The 23288-nt window shown below is 41.8% G+C and overlaps 1 protein-coding gene across 5 annotated transcripts in view; it reads right to left on the bottom strand.

Moving 5' to 3' along the window:
• Window positions 1–23288, bottom strand: part of Tmem241 (transmembrane protein 241) — a 117664-nt gene that overhangs the window by 72998 nt on the left and 21378 nt on the right. For 2 of the 5 annotated variants that reach the window (XM_027935678.2, XM_071602857.1), the window contains exons 4-5: window positions 16984–17065; window positions 3805–3882 (exon numbers count right to left, since the gene is read on the bottom strand). In XM_027935678.2, the coding sequence (XP_027791479.1) occupies window positions 3805–3882; window positions 16984–17065 (160 nt within the window). Of the gene's footprint in view, window positions 1–3804; window positions 3883–16983; window positions 17066–17522; window positions 17580–23288 lie in introns of those variants that run through there. The other 3 variants (XM_071602858.1, XM_071602860.1, XM_071602859.1) reach the window with 2 other exon arrangements.

The raw sequence follows: 23288 nt of genomic DNA, 5'->3' as shown, positions 1-23288 counted from the left end.
GGGGACAAATTACAATTTTGACACTAGTTCAGATAAAGTGTGAAGTATAAATATTGTTTAGAAGTGAGGCTTTGACAAGAGAAACATAAGCAGTTTGCTACCAGGCTATCTTAAGTGTGCAATTTTTACTAAATAACCAAGTTTTTGTTATTTTAATAAACAGATTCTATTTGTGTGCAAAGCAGTGGCTTGCATCCTTGGGATTTTTAATCTCTGATTTTTATCCAGTCTGGCATCCGAGTAGAAGAAGCAGAGCCAGGCATGGCTACTCTGCCCCCTGGTGGGAACAGCTTTCATTTATCTAGCTTTTCGTTTATGCAGAGAGGATAACCACCGAAGGGCTCACGGTTCCTGCATAATTGTCCCCACTGCAGATAAAATATATTTCTAAAAGATTCTGAGCCAAATGTAACCAAAATCTCCACAGTCTGGTGGAACAATAGGTCAGGAAGGACAGAGATTAAAGGGAAGTCCCAACTTTTTCATGAAAAACATGTTTGCCCAGTAACTATTGTGGGGTGTCTGTTGCAAGGCAACAAATCCATCCAGAGCCTGAAAGAGTTCCCCCTCCCACAGGGGACAGATTCTTTTTAAAATTTTAAACTCCTTCAGATTAAAAGAGCCCAGACAATGAAAACAAGCAATGGATTCGTTACTTAGCTCTCTTCTCCCAGGGCTCTGAAAACAACTGAGGACTTAATGTTACCTTTGTTTAGAAATAACCCAGTAATGAGTCCCAACAATAGCTCAGTTTCTGAATGGGCCAACACAACTCCTCAAAAGTCACACTGCCAAAATTAACAATAAGTGGCTAACATCACTCAGGGTTAGCTAACTTATTCTGTGCCCAGCACTACTCCTAAGGGCTCTGTATGCATTGACTTATTTAATTATGAGATAATTAATAGTTGTGGGTTATTTGTTCTAGATAAGGGCACCTGACTCACTGGAGAAGTTAGGGAAGTCATCCAAGGACATGGGGTTTGAACCCAGGCGTTCTGGTTTCAAAAATCTGACTTTTTTCTTCCAGTCTGCTTGCCAGGACACAACTGCTGGTCCTCTTAAGTCACCACCCTTCATTTGCTGCTTCCTGTGCCTGCCTGGAGCACCCTTTCTTCTTGTCTAACTAGAAAATCCCTATGTATCTTGTGTGTCTTGGCTCAAATCTAGCCCTGGGGAGGCCTTCCCTGCTCACTCCCAGAGGACTTGCTGGTGGTCACCTCCTGGTCCACCCACACCTCATCCCAGTCTGTATGGGCATCACAACTCACAATTACATGTCCGCTCAATGCTGAGTTCTATAAGGATAATCAATACCTCCTACACATCTCCAGTTTTAGGCCTAGCAAAATGTTTGCTATTTAGTGTATACCTAATAAATGCCAAACAAACAAAAAGCATTATTCTAATGTATCTGCAAGGTAGATGTTGAATTCCATGAGCCACACAGTACCTTACAGTCAAATTGTGTGTGCACGTATATGTGCCTACACAAAGAACAAATTGTCGATCATGAAAATGAGCTACAGGTTCCAGATTGAGTTTATTCTCATAATCTGGGAACAAGGTCATGAGGAGGTCAACTTGACTTTCCAAAATGGATTCTATTCAAATCTACACACATAAGGGACAGAATAACATCGTACCATTTGACAGTCTGTGAGGTGGGGAGCAATGTGTTCCTTATGAAATGGGATCCTACATACATCAGGGCTCCCAGTCACAGGGTGAGGAACGTAAGTCACACCAAGCCTACATCCCAGCCATCTTCATCACAGAGCATATTTTAATGCTGAGTAGCCAGAAACCACCTGCGGGTCTGCAAGGAGGGACTGGCCAAAAGTATGCTTCATCCAACATGGAATGCTGACAGGAATATGGATTCCTGACAAAGTGTTAAACAGAAACACCAGGGTGGGTTTTACCCTTTGTGTAAATACATCTCTACATGTACATAGAAAAAAAAAGTCTGCTAAAAATACACGGGTTCCTTGGGGAAGCAGAAACAGTTGATTTCCAGAATTTTTTCTTCTGCTTTTCTATAGCTGATTCCATCTTGTATTTATACAAGAAACAAAAGCTTTTTTAAAAAAAACAACTAAAAAAAATGTTACCCACACAATTGTTTTCTAATTTTCCCAGACAAGAAATGAGGTTGATTTGCCTTACTAATGAAATGGAGTTAATTAATTCCAAGGACAGGTTCTCTCAGACAGAATCTTGGCCCCTGGCCTGCAGGGAAGAAGAGGGTCTCCTGCTGAATGGCAATATCCCAAGGGGACTCTCTAACCCCAAGTCCTACTCACCTTCATCTACAGGACTCGACTTGTCCATCAGGAAACAAAACCCTGAAGAGGTAACTCAATCCCACCCCCAGACCAGGTAAATCTTCATTTCTAAATTCGTAAAAAAGTACCACTCTCAGGACTAATTGGGCTTTTTGGAATCCGAGTGTCATGAGTCAGCCTCCTAGAGCTGAGCAGCTATCAGGGCGATGGTGAACCTGATCCTCAGTGCCTACTCGGTGATAGCTCAGCTTAGCACCACTTCTATAAAGACACCTGTCCCATGATCCCTGACCTTGGGAGGGCTCAAAGGAAGCCTCCTGGAGACACAGGGAAAATATTTCCTTATCTCACTGAACCTAAGACAACACTGATTATAAATGTCAGAAGGAAAACAATTACACCACATGATTGATTGTAAGAGTCTCCTGATTTTAGATTGATGAAAGCAAAAAAAAAAAAAAAAAAAGCACAGCACAGAACTGGTGAGATGGGGAAACTGCACGATGGTGTGGTAAGTAAAATATCAGAGAGAAAGGAGCCATTCTCCTTGAGGAGCAAGGAACCCTTTACCCACATGGAGATCGGCCAGGTGCCAAGTGGACTGTAGCTCCCACCTTTGCTGGAACAGCTGCAGAGGAAAGGACACAGGCCCTACCTGACTGCCACAAGTGCTCAGGGGACCAAGTTCTCATCCCTCAGTCCCTCAGCTAGGCCACCCAAAGACAGAGGACTTGAACTAGGGTGACTGCGGCAGTGGGAATGGAGAAGAAGAGACAGACTCAGTAACAGACTGAAGGTAGGGGGGAAAGGAGACTAAGGAGTGGAAGGTACCCCTAGGTTTCTGAGTTGGGTGAAGATGGCCAGAACTGGAATTCCCACCTGAGAAGCATGATGGGAAAAGCAGATCCGTTCCATTGGATCCCTTTGCATTACTGATGCCTGGGGAGACCCGGAGGAAAACAAGCCATGGGACCAAATTAAACCACCCATAATAACACTGATCATCACAGCTGGCAAACAGAGCACCCACGATATGCTAGAAACTGTGGGAGGCACTTACACATGCGTAGCTGTTGTTTTTTACAGATGGAGACCCCAAAGGTGAAGGGCTTGCTCTGGCTAGTATGAGATACAGCTAGGACTGGAAAGAAAAGCTTCCCTGGCTGAGCAAATGCTCTGTGTAAAGCCCTGTGGGCATTTTCTTGTGGTACCTGGACAAGCTAGGGGTGGGACTGCTACCAACCAGGCCTGGGCAAATTCCTCTTTGTCTCCTGAGGTTCTGGTTCAGCCCTGGTCTGGAGTCGAGCTGCATTCACACTAACAAACATTCCCACAAACATCTGATCCACTGAGCAATGTTAAAAGCAGGTTCCCTGCAATCAGTGACCACTGTCAGGCAGTCTTGACTGGAAATTGGTGGCAGGAATGGACACTCATTGAGGGCGCTGAAAAGAAGAGTGTTTCTTAGAAATTTAAGGCTAGGGATGTGAAACTAACATTTTGCATGATCACTTACCTCTTTCCAAAAACACTTCTGGTAGCCACAGATGATAACTTCAGCTGCATTATGCAAAATGAGAAACACAGGAACGGCCTGAAAGAAAACAGAATAATAAGCATGAAAATATTTTCTCTGATCTCATAGTTACATGATTCTTGATTTTTGTTTAAAAATAAAGATCTGTGGGAATGTCTGGCATTCCCATAGAGCATATCTCCAGCAAACTCTTCTGCATACATTGGCGCTCTTTGGGGGGCATTATTCTTGGTAGGGTGGTTGGAAAGGCTCCCCTCCTGTAGGTTTTCTCATCAAGAAACAGTTATTGCCAGGTGCAGTGATGCACACCTGTGAGCCCAGAGGGGCTCAGGAGGCTGGGACAGGAGGATCAAGAGTTCAAAATCAGGGGCTGTGGCTCAGCGGTACTGCACGTGCCTAGCATGCATGAGGCACTGGGTTCGATTCTCAGCACCACATACAATAAAATAAAGGTCCATCAACAACTAAGAAAACAAAATTTTTAAAAAAAGAGTTCAAAATCAGCCTCAGCAAAAAGCAAGGCACTAAGCAACTCAGTGAGACCCTGTCTCTAAATAAAATACAAAATAGGGCTATGGATGTGGCTCAGTGTTCAAGTGCCCCTGAGTCCAATCCCTGGTACCAAAAAAAAAAAAAGAAAGAAAGAAACAGTTATTAAGCACCTCCCGTGTATCAGGCAGCATGCCAGGTGCAGGGGACACATCACATGAACAAGGTAGACATTGCAAGGGATCCTGTCCCAAGTATGTGAGAGCTCAAAAGGAACACACAGAAAGGCACAGCTTACCCAGGCAGGGACAGCAAGTCTTCTTGAGGAGATGAAGACCCAAGTCCAAGTGAGAACTGGACTCACACAGAGGCAGGCAAGGGTCTCAGAGAGAACAGAGCAGAGGCCCAGAGAAACAAACCCAGCTCCTCCATGGAACTAGAGGAAATTGAGCATGAATGGAACATACAATAAAAGAAAAGCAGGAGGAGAAAAGGCAGAGAGGCAATGACAGGCCACATCAAGGAAGTAGGAGCATCCATGGGCCACAAGAATCACTGAAGAATTTTAAGGCAGACTCAGATATGAATTGATCTGCATATTTAAAGGAACTCGGGGAAAGGAGACAGAGATGGCTGCAAAAGTCTAGGGATACCATAGACTGAGCCTCCACCCCCAATATATCCACATCCTAATCCACGGAACTTGGGAATGTTACTTTATATGGCAAAAGAGGGGAGGGGGTCTTTGTGAATTTAAGTAAACAGGAGATTATTCTGGATTAGCTGGTGGCCCTAGATGCAGGCATAAGTATCCTAACATAAAGAAAGGAGAGTCTGATACACACAGTCAAGAAGCACTGGAACCCAGAGCCACTCAAGTGATGTGGCCACAAGCCAAGGAATGTTGACGGACACCAGAGCTGGAGGAGTTGAGGAAGTTTCTGCCCTAGAGCCTCTGCAGGGAGTATGATCCTCCAATGCCTTAATTTCAACTCAGTGAAACTGATTTTGGACTTATGGCCATATGATTCTGTTGTTTTTAGCCACCCAAATATGTGGTAATTTTTTACAGAAGCCACAGGAAACTGATACAGTGACTAGATGGTAGTCTAAACTCGGTGGTGGCAATGCAGTTGGAGAAAAGTGGCCACATCAAGGAAATACTTAGAATATGGAACTGAGGAAATATATGGATAAATGGGACCAAATCTGCACAAAGTTTAAAAAAAAGGAGGCAAAGATATAAAAAATATAACACAGTGGGCTATTAGGACATGCAAGGATCCATTGCACATTCGCTAAGAATGACAGACTCTCCTAACTTGACAGGTTATCTTGACAAAGTGAGGGGGAAGGAGTAAGGGCAGTGGTGCTGTTATTGTCTTCATTACTGATGACATAATGATGTTTCACGGAAGGCAGAAAAACACCAAGAATAAGAGCACTGTTTTGGCATCTTTCTCTTGTGGAGAAAGGCAAGCATCCAGGCTGCAGTTCCCTGGTAGTGTGGGGATAACAGCTGGGGCTGCTAGAAGGAACCACGAAATCACTTTGGAGAAGGACCATGATCAGGGCTCAGCACTGTTCAGAAGATGGTAATCACTAATGGGCAGCTCATCCCATTGTTTCAGCTCAGAGGATCTGCTTCAAGATTATGCAGCTCACCTCCTTGCTTTATCTTTAGAGAGGATATATATTTACCTTGTTTTTAAAATTTTTATGATCATTTAGCTTCTGCTCTATTTCAGTATTCTATTCTACTTTGCATTATTTGTTTTTCTTTTTTAATTCTTTATTTGCATTTTTTCTTGCCTTTTAAAAAACATGTCTTTATTTTTCATTAAAAGATCAACTCAGGGCTGGGGTTGTTGCTCATGATAGAGTACTCACCTAGCATGTGTGAGGCACTGGGTTCAATCCTCAGCACCACATGAAAATAAATAAAATAAAGGTATTGTGTTCATCTACAACTAAAAAATATATATTTTTAAAAGTTCAACTCATGGGGCTGGGGTTGTGGTCCAGTGGTAGAGTGCTTGCCTTGCACACATGAGGCACTGGGTTCAATCCTCAGCACTGCATAAAATAAATAAGTAAAACAAAGGTATTGTGTCCATGTTCAACTTAATTTGTTTTTTAAAAAAGCTCAACTCATTTTGATTTTTTCTTTTCAAAATCAGAGTTTATTTCAATCTTTTCTGTTTTGCATTTATCTTTTGTGCTTTTAATAATTCCTCTTAAACTTTTCATATTTTAAGTTATTTTATATGTGTTTTAAGATGATTAAGGGAAGGGCTAGGATGTAGCTCAGAGTTAGCCCACTTGCCTAGCATGTGCAAGGCCCTGGGTTCAATTCCAGTCCCACAAAAAAAGGGAAAAAAATTATTAAAGGGCATTTTTTTTAAAAGGTGGCTTTATCCATTAGGCCCATGTTTGGCAAGGTGGGCCCCAGGCATTCCAGTTCTTGAGAAGATGGCAAAGAAAGTCTTAGGTTAATCATGTGGCACATGAAAGTGAGTAAGCCTATCAAGTGAAGACCTTATTTGAAATAGCTTTTACTCCCTGGCTATAAAATCAGTAATGAATGGCTGCAGTTGTGGCTCAGTGGTAGACTGCTTGCCTAGCACATGTGAGGCACTGGGTTTAAGCCGCAATACCACATGAAAATAAATAAATAAGATAAAGACAGTGTGTCCATCTGCAACTAAAAAAAGGTATTTTTAAAAAATCAGTACTGAGATCAGATTTATAACTGAGACCCTAACACTAGACCTACTCTGGACTTCAAAGAGGCTTAATTTTTTCAATTTTATGAACTGTAGACTACTCAATTTTTCTAGGCTCTACTCGGATCAGATTCTGGAAAACGATCCATCCCTATGTGTAGAACTGATTTTAAAGCACACTAATAGTAGCTGCCAACAATGTGTTAAGCATACGGTGCCAATGATTTATTGCATTCTCTTATTTAAAACTCCTCCCAATAACTCCACTAGTAGATGCTATTACTCTGATTTTTAAAGACAGGAAAACTGAGATGTAAAGACTAGGCCTCTTGCTTAAATTCTCACAACTGGTTCTGGGAGAGCTGTGACTCTTGATTGCAAGCCGAGGCTCCTAGCCTTTATGTTATGGCTCTTAAATTATGTCAAGTCCCTAGTGAAAGCTTCCCGACTCTCCAACTGTCTAAAGTTCAATCTGATTGGTGTGTTCCAAATCCTGGCAGTCTGCTTATTCCAGTAAAACTTGTACAATATAAAATGGATGAATCAAGTAAAATATATGCCATTTTTAAAAGGCATACCTTCAACTCCTGTTTAAATTTTAAATCTGAATTTCTTAATCCATTTTTCCAACTGAGAAGCTAGCAGGCATTAGAGATAGCCTACAATTGACCAGTTACACTCTCTGCCTGTACAAGGGGCTACCAAAAACAGTATTAAGCCAGGGATGCTGGCATAAACCTGTGGTCCCAGCCACTCATGAAGCTGATGCAGGCCAAGCAAGGTGGTGCACACCTGTAATCCCAGTGGTTTGGGAGCCTGAGGCAGAAGGATCGTGAGTTCAAAGCCAGCCTCAGGAAAAGTGAGGCACTAAGCAACTTAGTGAGACCCTGTCTCTAAATAAAATACAAAATAGGGCTGGGGATGAGGCTCAGTGGTCGAGTGCTCCCGAGTTCAATCCCTGATAACGCCTCCCCCCCACCCCCGCCCCACCAAAACAAAAAAGTCTGATGCATGCAGAAGGATCACTTAAGCCCAGGCGTTTGGGACCAGCCTGGGCAACATTCCAAGAACCCCATATCAAAAAATGAAAAGGCAAAACAACAGTATCAAAGAAAGCAGGCAACTTCACCAAGCTTTCTTGGCTTCTAATTGCATAGGTCCTTGTCTGAAGTGTGTTACATTAGTTCAGAAGACCCTTTAGTAACTGATTCTTTAGGATACCTGCCATTATCTCTGTAGAGTTTGCTTCAGCAGGGACTTCTGTTAAACCAAACAAAAATCCTGAAAAATGATAACAGCAGTAGTAGCAGGTGAGACACATTGAATGCTTAGAACATACTAGACACTGATCTACCTGCTTTCACATATTTAAAATGCATAGTGACTCCACAAATGAGCTACTATTAACATCCCATCATACAAATGAGAAAACTGAGGCATCCATTCTGGTTCCCCTTTCTAACCTAAATGTCTACTTGCTGCTAAAGAGAACGGAAAAATAAGTATGTGCTTCCACAATATCAAGAATCTTGGAATGCCCTCAACAACAAAAGGTACAGTCATCCTTCATCAGGAAAAAAAATGACCCAACATCAACCACTGTCAAGCTCAAATCATCATTTTTGACATAAGTCTGCCAAAATGTAATTGGCCAAATTTGACTATATTGCAGGTCAATTCATTGAATTACTTAGGGGCACAATTAACAACTAATTTATTCTTTAGAGTGCACTAGCTTAAAATTTAACATTTCATCTATGTGCTAATGAATATTTTTCGGATATGAGAAGAAAGTGGTAACTATTCCTTAGAAATATTTCATTATTCTCATGCTTCTCAGATGGAATTTTGAAGCCTTAATTATTTGTTCAGGTGTTGGAACTAACCTAGAGCAGCGTTCTAGGGGAAACTCTGGCCTCATCTGCAGAAATGGCCTTGGTCACTCTGCAGGGATGTGGATGACCCTTAGTCAAGCAAGACCTGGGCTAGTTTTTTAATTTCTATAGAATGCCAGTCCAGCCAGGTATGGTGCCTGTAGCAACTTGGGAGGCCAAGGCAGGAGGATAGTAAGTTCAAGGCCAGCCTTAGCAATTTAGTGAGACCTTGTCTCAAAATTAAAATATTAAAAGAAAATAAAAAATAAAAAAGGATGGGGATGTAGTTCAATGGTAAGGTGCCCCTGTATTCAATACTCAGTACCAAAGAAAGAAAGCAAAAACAATAAAAAAAAAAATGTCAATCCTATTTTCTTCTCCTTGGGTGATTTTTAAATATGTAGGTATGTCCTTAATATTGAATATGGAATAACTGCACTCTAGACCCCTGCTTAAAGTCATGCTAGTAACTGTTGACAGTCCAATATTTATCAGAATTGTGTATGCAAGAAATAATGTTCCTGAGGAATTGTCTGAGGCTATCTGCCTACACTAGTATGGAGCCAGATAACTAGAGAGCCATGGTTTTTAGCCCCAGCAATTTTTTTCTTCTGTCATGTGTCTCCAAAGAACCCTAGACACTAGGTTATTGAGGGTTTTATTATAAGGACGGTATGGGAGAATTGCCCCATGAAGTCTCCCAGCCAATCCTCTATGAGGACCTGGGGAAACTTTCCTTCAGACCTGACAACAAGGCATAGCACTGCTTTTCTTCAGCAATGGCTCTGCTCTAATAAGCACTAAGAGTCCTGGGACTTTTTATTTGGCTACAGAAAGCTGAGAGCTAGATTCAAACCCCAGTTGCATTTATGTCATAAAATAATATGGCATAAATATGCATTAAGTCTCTGAGGTCTCATCTGTATTTCTTCTAAAATCCTCTGCATGAAAATATTTATCTTGTTTTCATTATAAGTATTTTTATAAACTACTATGTTAGCCAGCTTTTCATCACTGTGACTAAAATACCCAACAAGAACAAATTAAAAGAGGAAAAGTTTATTTTGGGCTCAAGGTTTCAGACATTCAGTCCATGGGCGGCCAACTCCGTTGCTCTCAGCCCGAGATCCAGCAGAGCACTGTGGCAAAAAGGACCGGCTGGGAGTAGGGTACAAGGGTGCAGGGGGACAAGACACAATTCCCAGGGGCAAGCTCTCAGTGACCCACCTCCTCCAGCCACACCCCACCAGTCCACAGTTACCACCTGGCACAGTAGTCCTTTCAAATTACTAATCTACGAAAGAGATTAATTTGCCAATTATATTACAGCTCTCATAATCTAATCATTTCACTTTTCTGAATATTAATTACTGCATTAACACAGGAGCTTTGGGAGGACACCTCATGTCAAAACTACAACAGCTACCGTACATCCTTTCTGGAAGCTATGAAGTATTTGAATATGCACAGGTGTACAAATAAATGAACATTTATAAATTGATTTGCATGATATAATTTAAGTATTTGTTTACATAAATATTTTATTTACATAAGAGGAGCTGACTGCCTTCTGCCCTAATGTACCTCCAGCACAAGCTCAGAGACCATTTCTGTTCTTTCTTCATGTATCACATAAAGTAGCTGACAGATTAGGGACCTTGTTGTATGAAAAATAGGCATCTGAATATACCAGGAATTCCTCCAGTTTGATAAAATGCAAATCCCAAGAGATATTCGTGGGTATAAGAAAAGGCCTCCGGAGGCAACAACCCTCCAGTTGGCACAAAAGCCTACACTGGAGTGATAGGCAGCTTTGCCTGGTTTCGATGTACTGCTATTTTTCTTGCACTTCTACCCGAATTCAGTTAAACTAAATATGCATATCCCACAGCACCCCAAAGAGTGCTAGTGAGACCAATAAGAACACGTTATCAGCTCCTTTTCATATAATCCCCAAAAAAAAGTTCTTCTGGGGATTTTAAATATTTTTATTTTTTAAAATTGTGGTAAAATGTGCAGAATACAAAGTTTAACACTTTAACCATTTTTAAATATGGAGTTCAGAGGCATTAAATACACTCACATTGTTGGACACCCTTCATTTCCAAAACTCTTTTCATCTTGTAAATCTCAAACTCTGAACCCATAAAACACTAAACACCCGCCCTCCCTTGTCTTCTCCAGCCCGTTTAAGTATCACTCTATTTTCTGTCGCCATAAATGTAACTACTCTAAGTATTCCATATAAATTGGGATTATTCAGTGTTTGTCTTTTTGTGTCGGACTTATTCATTTAGTGTAAAGTCCTCGAGGTTCATCCATGTTGAAGCATGTGACAGGATTTCCTTCCTTTTAAAGGCTGAATAACATCATTGTATGTGCTACTACATTTTGTTTATTTAGACACTGGTGGACACTTGAGTTGCTTCTATCTTCTGGATTATGAATAACAGATGAACATGGATGCACAAATATCTCTTCATATTCTAGCTTTCAATTCTTTTGGGTATATATCCAAAAGTGGAATTGATGAATCATATGATAATTCTATTTTAAAAATTTTCAGGCACTACCATACCATTTTCCAATGCAGCTATATGACTACATCTGACAGCAGTGCCCAAGGATTCCAATTTCTCCACATCCTAACCAAAAGACAATAATTCCAGTTATATGAGCAGTTACATTTATGGAGACAGAAAATAAAGTGATACTTAACCAAGGGCTGGAGGGGTCAATCGGGGGGTTAGTGCTTTATGGTCCAGAGTTTGAGTTTTACAAGATGAAAAGAGTTTTAGAAATGAATGGTGTCAATGGCTGTAATTTTCTGTTTCTTTTTATAATTACCACCATAATGAGTATGAAGTAGTATCTCATAGGTTTTTGTTTGTTTCCTTGTAAAATTTATTTAATTTCCATATTTTTATTGGTGCATTTTAATTGTACATAATGATGGGATTCATTGTTACATATTCATACATGCACACAAATATCTCATAGTTTTGATTGGCATTTTCCTAATGATTAATGATGTTGATCATCTCTCCATGACCATTTATAAATCAATCATCTTTGGAGAAATGTCTATTCAAGTCCTTTGTAGATTTTTTAATCAAGTTGTTTGGGTTTGTTGTGTTTTCTGTTTGTTTGTTTTGGTACCAGGGGTTGAACTCCAGGGGCACTCAACCACTGAGCCTCATCCCCAGCCCTATTTTGTATTTTATTTAGAGATAGGGTCTCACTGAGTTGCTTAGTGCCTCGCCATTGCTGAGGCTGGCTGTGAACTCACAATCCTCCTGCCTCAGGCTCCAGAGCCACTGGGATTACAGATTGTTTGGGTTTTGCTGTTGATTTTTAAGAGTTCTCCTTATAGTCTCTATAATGTTTCTTTATCAGAGAAGTAGTTTGCAAACATTTTCTCTCATTCTTTAGGTGGCCTTTTTACTTTGTTGATAGTATCCTTTCATGCACCCAAGTTTATAGTTTTAATGAAGTCCAGTTAGTCTATTTTTTTTCTTTTGTTGCCTATGCCTTTGGTACCATAGCCAAGAGATTACTGTCAAATCCAATGTCATAAATATTTTCCCCAGAGTCCATAATCTTTTATAAGATTATGGGAAACACTTTTAGATGTAGCAAGAAGATAATGAAAATCTTGGGAGGGGTTTACTGAATTGCTGCCAAGCCCATGTTTTAAAAAGTAATCAGTGTAGATTGAACAAAGTAATCCTTGTAGATTGACTGAACTGCAACAGCCTTGATGAGAAAACAATATGAAAAAAGAAAAGCAACCCCTACTCAGCAGTAAGAGGAGGACAGCTTCTCCTTTCAACATCAACACTTAGATTCTTTCCTTTATGGATCCAAGTCCCTTTATGTGATACTGGAACCAAAGGCAGAGGAGACCCACAAGTTCCATCTTGCTTAACTGAGTAATTCACTCCAAATGGATTTAATTATTGATGCATGTCCTTCATCAACACCTCCCTCCATCTCATCTCCACCCACAATGTGTTGAGTGGCTGCTGAGCTCATGCAAGAGACAAACCATGACAAGCAGTTAGGAAAGATCAAGTTCAAAGAGGTCAGCAAGAAAACCAATTCCAGCCTTGTCAAGGTGCCTTAACCAAGATTTGCACAGTCTCTCCAACTGCTGACCCTGGCCTTCCCTAAGCAAGAGAATGACATGGTTTGAGCAGCAGGTGAATCACCAGCACCATGGCCTCTCCCCAGCAGGCTCACTCATGTAGGAATTTGTACATCTGTCCTAAACACTCTCCAGCACAGGCTTTGAAGCAACCCAGAGTAGGGGAGAAGACTTAAGGCAGAAAATTATAATGAGAGTGACAATGAAACGTCAAAGTTATGCTGTCCAAAGATTGGCACTCATACCATCAGAGCCATCACCGCTGTGACGTCATGCAGTGTATGGGCAGGCAGGTCAGAATCAGCTGTGTCGAAGGGAGAGTAAGTTCAACATCATATGACACCCAAACTGGCAACACAGGAAGCACCCAGCACATGCTTGACACTGAGTATTCATGGTGGCTGCCCCTGTGGGGAGCCATGTATCTCTCATTGCCTCTCATCCCTTCCGGCTCCTCAAAGTCAGGAACCAGGTCTTCTTTGTCTTTAAGCCCCAGCACACAGTAGGTCCCAAATAAATATTTTCTTAATGGATAACCACAAAAATAATATTTAACTCTACGTATCATTTGTTTGTGAGTTCGAGGTGGAGAAAAATCCACAAAGAACTCTTTCCACAGGGCCCTTGCAGAGGTTGCCTAGCTTCCTCCTGGGCACTGCACATCAGAACTGAACTTCACAGCCTTGCCACATCACGGAGTCTTCATGGGAGAGCTACCTTGAAAGTGTTTTGCATAACAACACACCCACAGATTTTAACTAAGTATTTTCCCCCTAATTCCTTATGGATTCATTAAACTGACAGCTTGGCAGCAGCATATTGATGTCTGTTTTCTATCCAACACAAACTGTACCAATGCCTCATGTTTACCCACCCTAGGAAGCAACTGTGTAAAAACAAAGAACTTCAAAAACAAAGAAGAGATGCTGGATTGAGTCCTTTTGTTAAAATAAAACAATAGTAAGTGTCTCCCACCCATCTTCCTCTTACTCTAATTGGGCATATTTGGAATTGGGTTGTTTCCCTTGGTTCAAAGAGTTTAAATTGAGTGGCTTCTCTTTGCTGGTTAAAGAAGGCTGTTCTTAGGTCAAAGTCACTCCACTGCTGGTACAGGAGAAGAGAAGGAGCTCACACAACATGTAAATCAATGCACTATTTCCTTCTTCTGCTGTTAAAAAGCAGCAGCCACAGACACTCAATGAAACAAGTATGTTTAGTGCTGAAGCTGATGTATGTCCTGGCGCGATCTTCTCACAGGTAACAAGGAACTCAAAGATCAGTGCACCTGTGGATCACACTTCGAGAAACATTGTTCTAGGTTACAGGACTCCCCATCTGCCTAAAGCTACGCAAGAGTGATATTTACAATGGACTTTAGCCCACCTCATATCCCTGTCCCTTTTTTGGTTGTTGTTATGGTTTCTCTATTGAGAATCTGCCACACCCTCTTCTTCGTCTATGGGATCCAGGTGGGGACCCTCTATGGCCAGGGATAGTAAATCAGTGTTCCCAACCTCTCCATCCACAGCAGTTGTTTCAGGAAGCAAGATCCAGGGCCAGCCAATCAACGTAATTCCATCCTCCCGACTAGTTTTAAGATTAGGGATAGGCAATGGCCCTGACTGATTGAATCTAAGGGAAACCTGGAACTCATACAGGAACTACTAGTAAGACTGTCTCCAGTTCAGTTATAAGAAAGTAAGCCTGGAGATAACACCTAAGAGAGGATGGCCTGGCTGTGAAATGGGGCTAAGACAGAGAAGAGAACAGAAAAACATTGAAAGAAGCTGTCATTGAACCTGAATCAAGGCACACTTCAAGTAGGTCTCTACCCTACAATTTTTATTTATACCAGTAAATTTCCTTTTGTTTAGACTAGTTTGTAAGCTTTCTAACACATGCAGTCAAAAGGGTCTTAAGTTATGCATGACTATTTTTACCTTGGGCTCATTCAAAAATCCAAGCTGGGTGCAGTGGCACACACCTGTAAACCCAGCTACTCAGGAGGACTGCAAGTTCGAGGCCAGCCTGGGCAACTTAGCAAGACCTTGTCTCAAAATTAAAAAAAAAAAAAAAATTAATGGGCCAGAGATATAATTCAGTGGTAGAGCAAGCACCCCTGGGTTCAATCCCTAGTGCAGAAGAGGGAAAATCCTATGCATTGGTCCTAAAGACACAAATCTGGAACGACAAAAGGTAGGGATCCAGAAGAGCTGCCACTACCTGGGACTAGAGGCAGGTTAGCAAGACTTTCCACACCAACATCTCTTCCTGTGTCAGCTAACTGGCATCTGCCTCACCCACCACTTGTTTGGTGATTATGAGAATCACAGAAAAAGATACAAAGGAAATACTCTGGAAACCCATACAAAAGCACTCTTCGAACAGAAAGTATTATGAGCACAATGCGTTTTTCATTCAACCTTCAAAATTCTGGCACCCATAATTATCTGGAGCCTAGGAAAAAGTTGTAAAAGCCTTTGAGCAACAATTTTTTCCCCCACCAAATCCTCTCTGTGGTAGGACAAGATACGCGCCCTCTGCTGGACAAAGGATGTAAAGTGAGGCAGCAGATTCATAGGAGCCCACAGGCCTGATGGAACCAAGACGGAAAACCAGCTCAAGCTGCGTGTTCTGGGCTGAGCACCAACATGCACTGCAGGTCAGTTCTTAGGCCCACCCAGGAAGTTTCTCCCACTGTATGTATCATTCCATCTTCTCAAGCTTATGAATCAGGAAAGAAAAACGATGATTTAATTTAGAAATTACATTCTCCACTGCTATTTTGCAACATTGTTATGCAGTTAAGTGGATTTTGTTTACTTGTTTGTTTTTACTGTTATATCTGAAATCTCAGGGACTAATATAACAAACAATATAAAAAGACAGAATTCTTTTGCAAAGTCACATTTTTCTGAAAGTCAGAACACAGACATTTTCTGAGAAAAACGGCAAGCCAGGAGTGGCATATGACTTTAATCCCAACCACCTGAGAGGCTGAGGCAGGAGGATTGCAAGATTGAGGCCAACCTGGGCAATGTAGAGACTGAATCAAAAATGTTTTTAAAAGGGTTGGGGGTGCAGCTTACTGGAAGAACAAGCCTGAGTTTAATCCTCAGTACCACAAAACAAACAAAAATAGCAGGATATTAAAAGGGAGCAGGAAGACTGGGGGTATGGCTCAGTGGCAGAGCACTTGCCAGGCAAGCACAAGGCCATGAGTTCCAATCCCAGCCCTGGGGGTGGGGGCAGACATTAATGCCACTCCTGATTTTTATGCCACCTTCCATCAATGATGGTTTCTCTTTATGACAACTAAATATTTTGAGGGATCTGGAAGCAGCTCTGGTTTTCATAGTTCCTACATTTGGGGAGCTCAGTACTGGGTGGAGAGGGTGGGAAAATGGAACAGATCATTTATTTTACTAACATCCCCATGTACTGGGTATCAACTCTGCACCAGGCATTTGTGTCCATGACTGAGGCCAGCATCCTCTGCACCATGTTACCAGTAGGCAGGGTTTGAGTTCCTCAGAAGTAGGGAGCAGACTGAGCCCCCACCCCACCCTCCTGCCCCCATAGACAGCCTGACTTAAGCAAGTGGAGAGCTGGCCTCCACTGAAGGCTGCTGAAGCAAAGCCTGTTGCTTCTCTTCTGCTTTTCCCTTGAATGGCTCCATCCTTGCAAGATAAGCTGGCCCTTTCTGATTTTCAGGTTATTTTCAATTCGGTGAAAGCAGGGGTAATGTCCCATGTTGGCTCAGACCCAAGACTTGTTCTCCAATCTAGCTTTACCATTACTAAAGCTGATGCTTTGCCTCCAACCCATGGATGAGACAGATGCCACATGCAATATGTTAAAAGGCAAAGAGGAAGGGGAGAGAGAGGGGTCATCCCTCCCCACCCCAATCTCTAATACTTACCAGTCTGGACAAAGCCCTGGACCCAGCATAGATTTTCCCCACAAACAGAATTGAAGCAGGAAGCCAAGTCAAAACATCAGATCTGAAAAGAGGAGGAAAAACCACAATAATATCTTTGCTGCTTTATGTTTTAAAAAAAAAGGCAGTTGGTGTCAGAGGCACCTAACACAGGGATTGTCTGAATATCCCTGATGGACTCCTTAAGTGAGATGTGGTCTTTATTCATTGTGAGAGCCACAGAGGCAGATGTCCTTTCTACAGCCCTGTCATTGTGCCAGCTATCTAGCACTATTGACCCCACAGTTGGAAATGGGAGAGGGCTTGCTGCAGGCCAGGAAAGAAAACAAATCTAATTTTTTTTTCAAGGCTGGTGATTTTAATTTGGTCAGTAAAATTATAAAAAGACTCTTTACCTAGGATATATCAAACAGTTCCATGGATTCACAACAAAAAGAACCACTAAAATAAAAATAATGAATTTTTAAAAATAAATTCTAGAACTTCAGCAGGGTGGTCATATGTTGACTTCAACCGTTAACCTGGCATTGCCGGAATTCTGTTTCAGGGAATCTTCAAGGACTTCTGAAGGGCGCATTTCTTTGATTCAGTTGTGGACACACCAGGAACTGCTTTTTCATTACAGTGTGGAATCTCGTTCTCCTCAAGAAAAGCAAAATCCTCATTTTACATACAATGCATATCACTTAAGGTTGCAAACTGCTTCCCCCATCTGTTAGAAATGCGTCTGATGCACTAATTCAGGTTCCCAAAAGAAACCGCATTTTCAGCCTCTGCTGCTGTAGTATTACAGCAGACCCCCGCTGCCTTCCAGTGACTTCTCTCCAGGTTGTCTTGTCAACTGGAAGAATGAAAAACCACAGACAAGGACACATGAGTATAAAAGAGTAGGACTCATCAAAGTGAGAAGAAAATAGAGCTTCCCCAGGGTGAAACAAAGCCCAACAGGGACTGTAGTTAAGTGTGCTAGTCTAGGGATTTACTGGGTAAGGGCACTAATCAATACTGTGTTAATTGGGTATTGGAAAAGTACCAAAGCTATTGGTCAATATCTATGCTATCAGGTATTGAAAAAGTACCAAGGTTAATTGGTCAATGTCTATGCTGATCAGGTATGGGGAAAGTGTTACAGCTATTGGACCAGCCTGAAACATTCTAATTGGTTAGTCCTGAGTCTGTAGCCTTCACTCATATCTGTCCCACCTCCCTTTTTCTGCTGCCCCAGGACAAGGAGTTTGCAGATAAATTTGGAATGTTTCTACAGGTTAATTTCAAGGAACAACCTATTCATTTAGAGAAGCCTCTTTGGGGGCCCATTCCCCTATCTTCTTCATTAATAATGAATAAACAATGAATAAAATAAGTGATGCTATTACCATATAGTATAACACAATAATCCCACAATAACCCCAACTCAGTGAACTGCTCTTCTGGAAGGGTATCTGCTCCAGAGATGGGCTTCATTTTATGGGCAGGGGCAGGCACCCCATCCAAGACCAGATCTAGATCTAGCATTTCAATGCTTCCAGGGGCTAACAAGTACTTCAGACCTTACTCACTACATCAATTCATTCAACAATACTTACAGAAACTAACACAGTGCTGGGACTTGAATATGAGCAGCAGCCTCACAGTCAACCTTTAGTGACTGCTTGTGACAAACCAGGCACTGTGATAAATCACTTCTATGCTATATCTTTTAAAAATATGCACAAAATTCCTATAAGGAAGTTGTTCCAGATGGTCCCTGACTTAAAAACTTTCAATTTATGATGATGTCAAAGCATTGTGAGAAATAGAAAGTCTAGTGGTCCATTTTCAGAATATAGTGTTGAGTCTTAATTGGGAAATGAGATCTAAATTGGGATATGAGATCTAATCCTAGCCATTTGGAGATTCAGTTGTAACCATTTTAACTATCGCCCTTTCCTGTGCCCACCCCAATTTTTAAAATAGCCAATTGCATAGATTGTAACCCCAAGCTCCTCCTATCAGAGCAAGAGGCAGTGCAGCATTAGGGATAAAAACCGGACTGGGGCGGGGGGCGGGGCAACGTGCTTACTTGAGGCACACACCCTTCTGCAGATGTAAAGCTGGCCTGGCTGAGCTACTCCAAGCACATTTTTGAGTCCTGGTGGCACCCCAGTATTTCTAACAGCAAGCTCATACATCTTTTCTGGTTTTTGTTTTTAATGTGGTATTCAATAAATTACATGTATATTTAACACTTTATTATTAATAAGTTTTGTCTCCACTGATTCTGCCCAACTGGAGGCTAAGTTAAGTGTTCTGGGCACGTTTAAGATAGACGAGGCTAAACTATAATGTTGAGCTGGTTAGATGTATTCAGTGCATTTTTTTACAGTATTTCCGATTTACCATGGTGTTATCAAGGATATAACTGGGTTGTAAGTGAAGGTGCATCTGTATTATTACCCTATTGTGCCCAGAAGGAAACAGAGGCACAAAAACTTTAAAGGTATTTGCCTATGGTTAGAACAGCTGGTAAATGGCAAAGCCAGAATCTGAATCCAGGTCCATCTGGCTCTAAAGCCCCTTTTACACACTGCCTTCTGGAGGCTCATAGGTTATGGAGAAACACAGACATGTAAACAGATAAGCTGCAAACACAACAGAAATTTAGTAGCAGATAAAGCAGCTAATTAATCAAGGAATGTTCTCTGTTATCACCATCCCTAATGCAATAAGAGGTGTGGCACCCCCAACTAAAAGGAGGTCAGAGAAAGAAGGATGCAGTCTTCCCCCCTAAGGGGCCAGGAGTAACAGCAGCTAATTGCTCCTCCTCTAGGAAAAGGTTTCCCACTTGACATTAAGCTTGCATGGATCACAGGAGAAGGGACAGAGGCCTGTGACCTGCTGTCCTTGGAAGGAGCCCCGGGCTATGGTGCAAGCAGAGTGTTGATGAGGAAGTCTGGGGTGCACCACGTGAAACAGCAGCTGGTCTGGCTGCAGCACGCCCAGCACTGTGGAATGTAAGGTCAGTAGAGCCCCTGACATTTGTACTCCAGTCCCCCTTAAAATAAACAAAGAAAACGCCTGCTGAGTCAAATACTCCAAGAGATACCAGAGAATCTGAGGGGCTGTGGAAGTGAGGAAAAGAAAGCAACTAGGGAACATCTTGTAGTTTAACCCCTCTGCCCTGAAACACAAGGAAATAACTTCCACCAGAACAAACACACAGACTTCTGGGAAATGTGGGACCAGGCACAGGGCACTGGGGCTTGTGTTGACCACAATCACCTCACTCATGGCCAACAGGGCAAAGCAGCATGCACTCATGGGAGCACTGGGGACAACTGTGGAAGAAGCCATTGGCTGTGGGGCCCTTCCTTGGCCCTCCTGGGTGCTCACCAGTGTGAAGCTGCCTTATTCCAACACACGCCAACATAACCCCACAGCCGCCATTAAGAATAATAAATATGGGTGTCTGGGAAAATGGCTGCCAGAACAGGTGTGGGTAAGGCAAGTGTGAGAGGGTAGGAAAAAAGGAAAAAATAACTAAAAATCAAAGATCCTATATTTGTATGGTTTCAAAGTTCTCAACTTTTTTTTTTTGTACTGGGGATTGAACTCAGGGGCACTCGACCACTGAGCCACATCCCAGCCCTGTTTTGTATTTTATTTAGAGTCAGGGTCTCACTGAGTTGCTTAGCACCTGGCTTTTGCTGAAGCTGGCTCTGCACTCTCCATCCTCCTGCCTCAGACTCCCAAGCCACAGGCGTGCACCACGCGCAGGCTCTTGTTCAACTTTTTAAGAATATATTCCAAATGAAAACAACAGAGTATAAGTTAGGTATACTATAAACAACAAAAGACCTGAGAGAATACCAATTAGCAATCCATACATGCATATTTATGTTTTAAGTCAAAATGAATAGATTGTTCTATCAAAGATAATTTCCTGATGTATTTGACTTTTAATTAACCCACTAATTGTCTATCCAATAGTCAGATAAAGGAGCTTCTGCATATATTATTAATGTCTCCCCCAGCTTCCAACTACAATGTAAGCCTCCCAAGGATGGAAATTGTATGTCTTGCTTATATAAAACAACTAAAATACTACATTGATAACTGTTACAAAAGAGACTAAAAGACTATGCTAATGACATTCTGACCTCTTAAAGTCATTTCCAGTGATGTTTGAAATGAAAGCCAAAGTTAAATTGGGTACAGGGGTTGGGGGCTAGAGCAGCGCAGGGGACCCAGCATTCTAGACATAAAAATGGCATGTGCAAAGGCCCTGTAACAAGAGAAAAATTAGAGGAAGACAAGCTTAGCTTGAGTAGAAGAAGGGATAAACCCAGGGGTGGAGAGAATTTGACTTGAGTTTTGAAAAGGTTGCTCTGGCTACAGTATAGAGAATCAACTGGAATGACATTGGGGTAGTATGCTAAGACAGGGGAAACCAAAACAGGTTTGACTGGGGGAAATCATGAGTTGTCTTGAAAATTATGATCATCTCACTTTGGGGATACAAAGATGTAAAGTAGACAATTGCTATAAGGTTCTGGGGAGCCTCCCTTGTTCTCTAATAATCCAAAATATACTATTAAATTTGTCTTAGAGTTGATGTTTTCTATATTCCCTAGTCTTCAATTTTGAGACTAAAATTCAAATATATTTTCTTCAATATAGTTTCTCCCTTTTGTTCATTAATAACAGCAGTAAGAGTTTCCTGTGGTTTGGAAAGGCTCTGTCACAAGCTTATTCTTCATTGCTGTGGTATGAATATCTTGACCCCCTCCAAATCCATATGTTGAAATCCTAACCCCTGAAGTGGTGTCATTAAACGGTGGGGTCTCCAGAAAGTGATTAGGTCATAAGGGCAGGGCCCTGATGAACAGGATTAGTGCCCTTATAAAAGAGACTTCATAAAGCTAGCTCCCTTGCCCCTCCCACTACCTGGTGACACAGCGGGAAGTCGTCATCAATGAACCAGGGAGTGGGTCAGCCCCAGATACCAACTCTGCCGCCACCTTGATCTTAGACTTCCCAGTCTCTAGAACTGTGAGTAATAAATTTCTGTTGTTTATAAGCCATTTAGTCCATGGTATTTTTTTATAGCAGCCCGAACAGACTAAGATATTCATTAACTATTTATTAAGCACATGGTATATTCCAGTATTCTAGTCATTAAAGGTACAGCTCTTTAGACAGTCCAAGGCCTTATTTTTATGAAATTTACAAGCAAGTGGGAAAGTCAGGCAATAAACAGACTGTAGCAGCCATGGTAAGAGAGAAAGGAGCTGGGCATGGTGGTGCCCGCCTGTAATCCCAGCAGCTCTGGAGGCTGAGGCAAGAGGATCTCGAGTTCAAAGCCAGCCTCAGCAAAAGCGAGACTAAGCAATTCAGTGAGACCCTGTCTCTAAATACAAAATAGGGCTGGGGACTGTGGCTCAGTAGTTGAGTGCCCCTGATTTCAATCCCTGGTACCAAAAAAAGAGACAGAAGGTGGGTGTATTATGTGTAGAGACAAAATCTGCTGCAAGAGAGAGCTGGCCCACAGCTGTATTTACATAATTTGAAGAACTACTGACAGTTGTTGTTTCAAGAATAAGAATTTGGACCTCTGGCTTAAAGGGTTTCCATGACTGCTAAAGCACTATCCCAACTCTAAGGGCTCAGGCTTGGTGCAGATAAAATTCATAACAACTGGGTCTCCCCTGCTTCTCCAGTGTGGAGATGAGCTAAGGACAAGAGCTACCAGTTTGGTGTTCCTTTGTGCTTCTATCATCCCATAAATATTTTTTTAAACAATTTTTTCTTCAGGAAGCAATGAAACTATTACTTAACATCTTAGCTAGCTCTGCTAAAACTGAGTACTATTCTCCAGGGAGATCCACCAAACAACTTTCTTTTTTCTGTTTGGTACCGGATATTAAGCCCAGGGTCTTGTGCATGATGTTAGACAAGTGCCCAACCACTCAGCTACATCCCCAGCCTTTTTTATTATTTTGAAATAGGGTCTCACTAAGTCGTTCAAACTGGCCTTGAATTTGCGTTTCTCCTGCCTCAGCCTCCCATGCAGGAGAGTATAATCTTGTAATATTCACAAGGCTATGTAAATATTTTGAAAAGTATCTTTTGAAAGTATGATTCATTTTCTTGCTCCCAAGAACATTCCAGCAATTAGCTGAGTGACTTTAACCGCTAGCTCTAACAGATGGACAAAGTTTCAGCATGTCCCTGGACTGAGTCCCTTCTTCTGTCAGAAGGCAGGTCATCTAAGCATGGGGACAGAAAAGATGCACAAGTACAGTGCA

The sequence above is a fragment of the Marmota flaviventris genome, chromosome 16 (assembly GCF_047511675.1).
Source record: "Marmota flaviventris isolate mMarFla1 chromosome 16, mMarFla1.hap1, whole genome shotgun sequence".
Taxonomy (NCBI): domain Eukaryota; kingdom Metazoa; phylum Chordata; class Mammalia; order Rodentia; family Sciuridae; genus Marmota; species Marmota flaviventris.
Note: the sequence above shows the minus strand (reverse complement) of the source record. Positions and strands in the feature narration are given on the sequence as shown.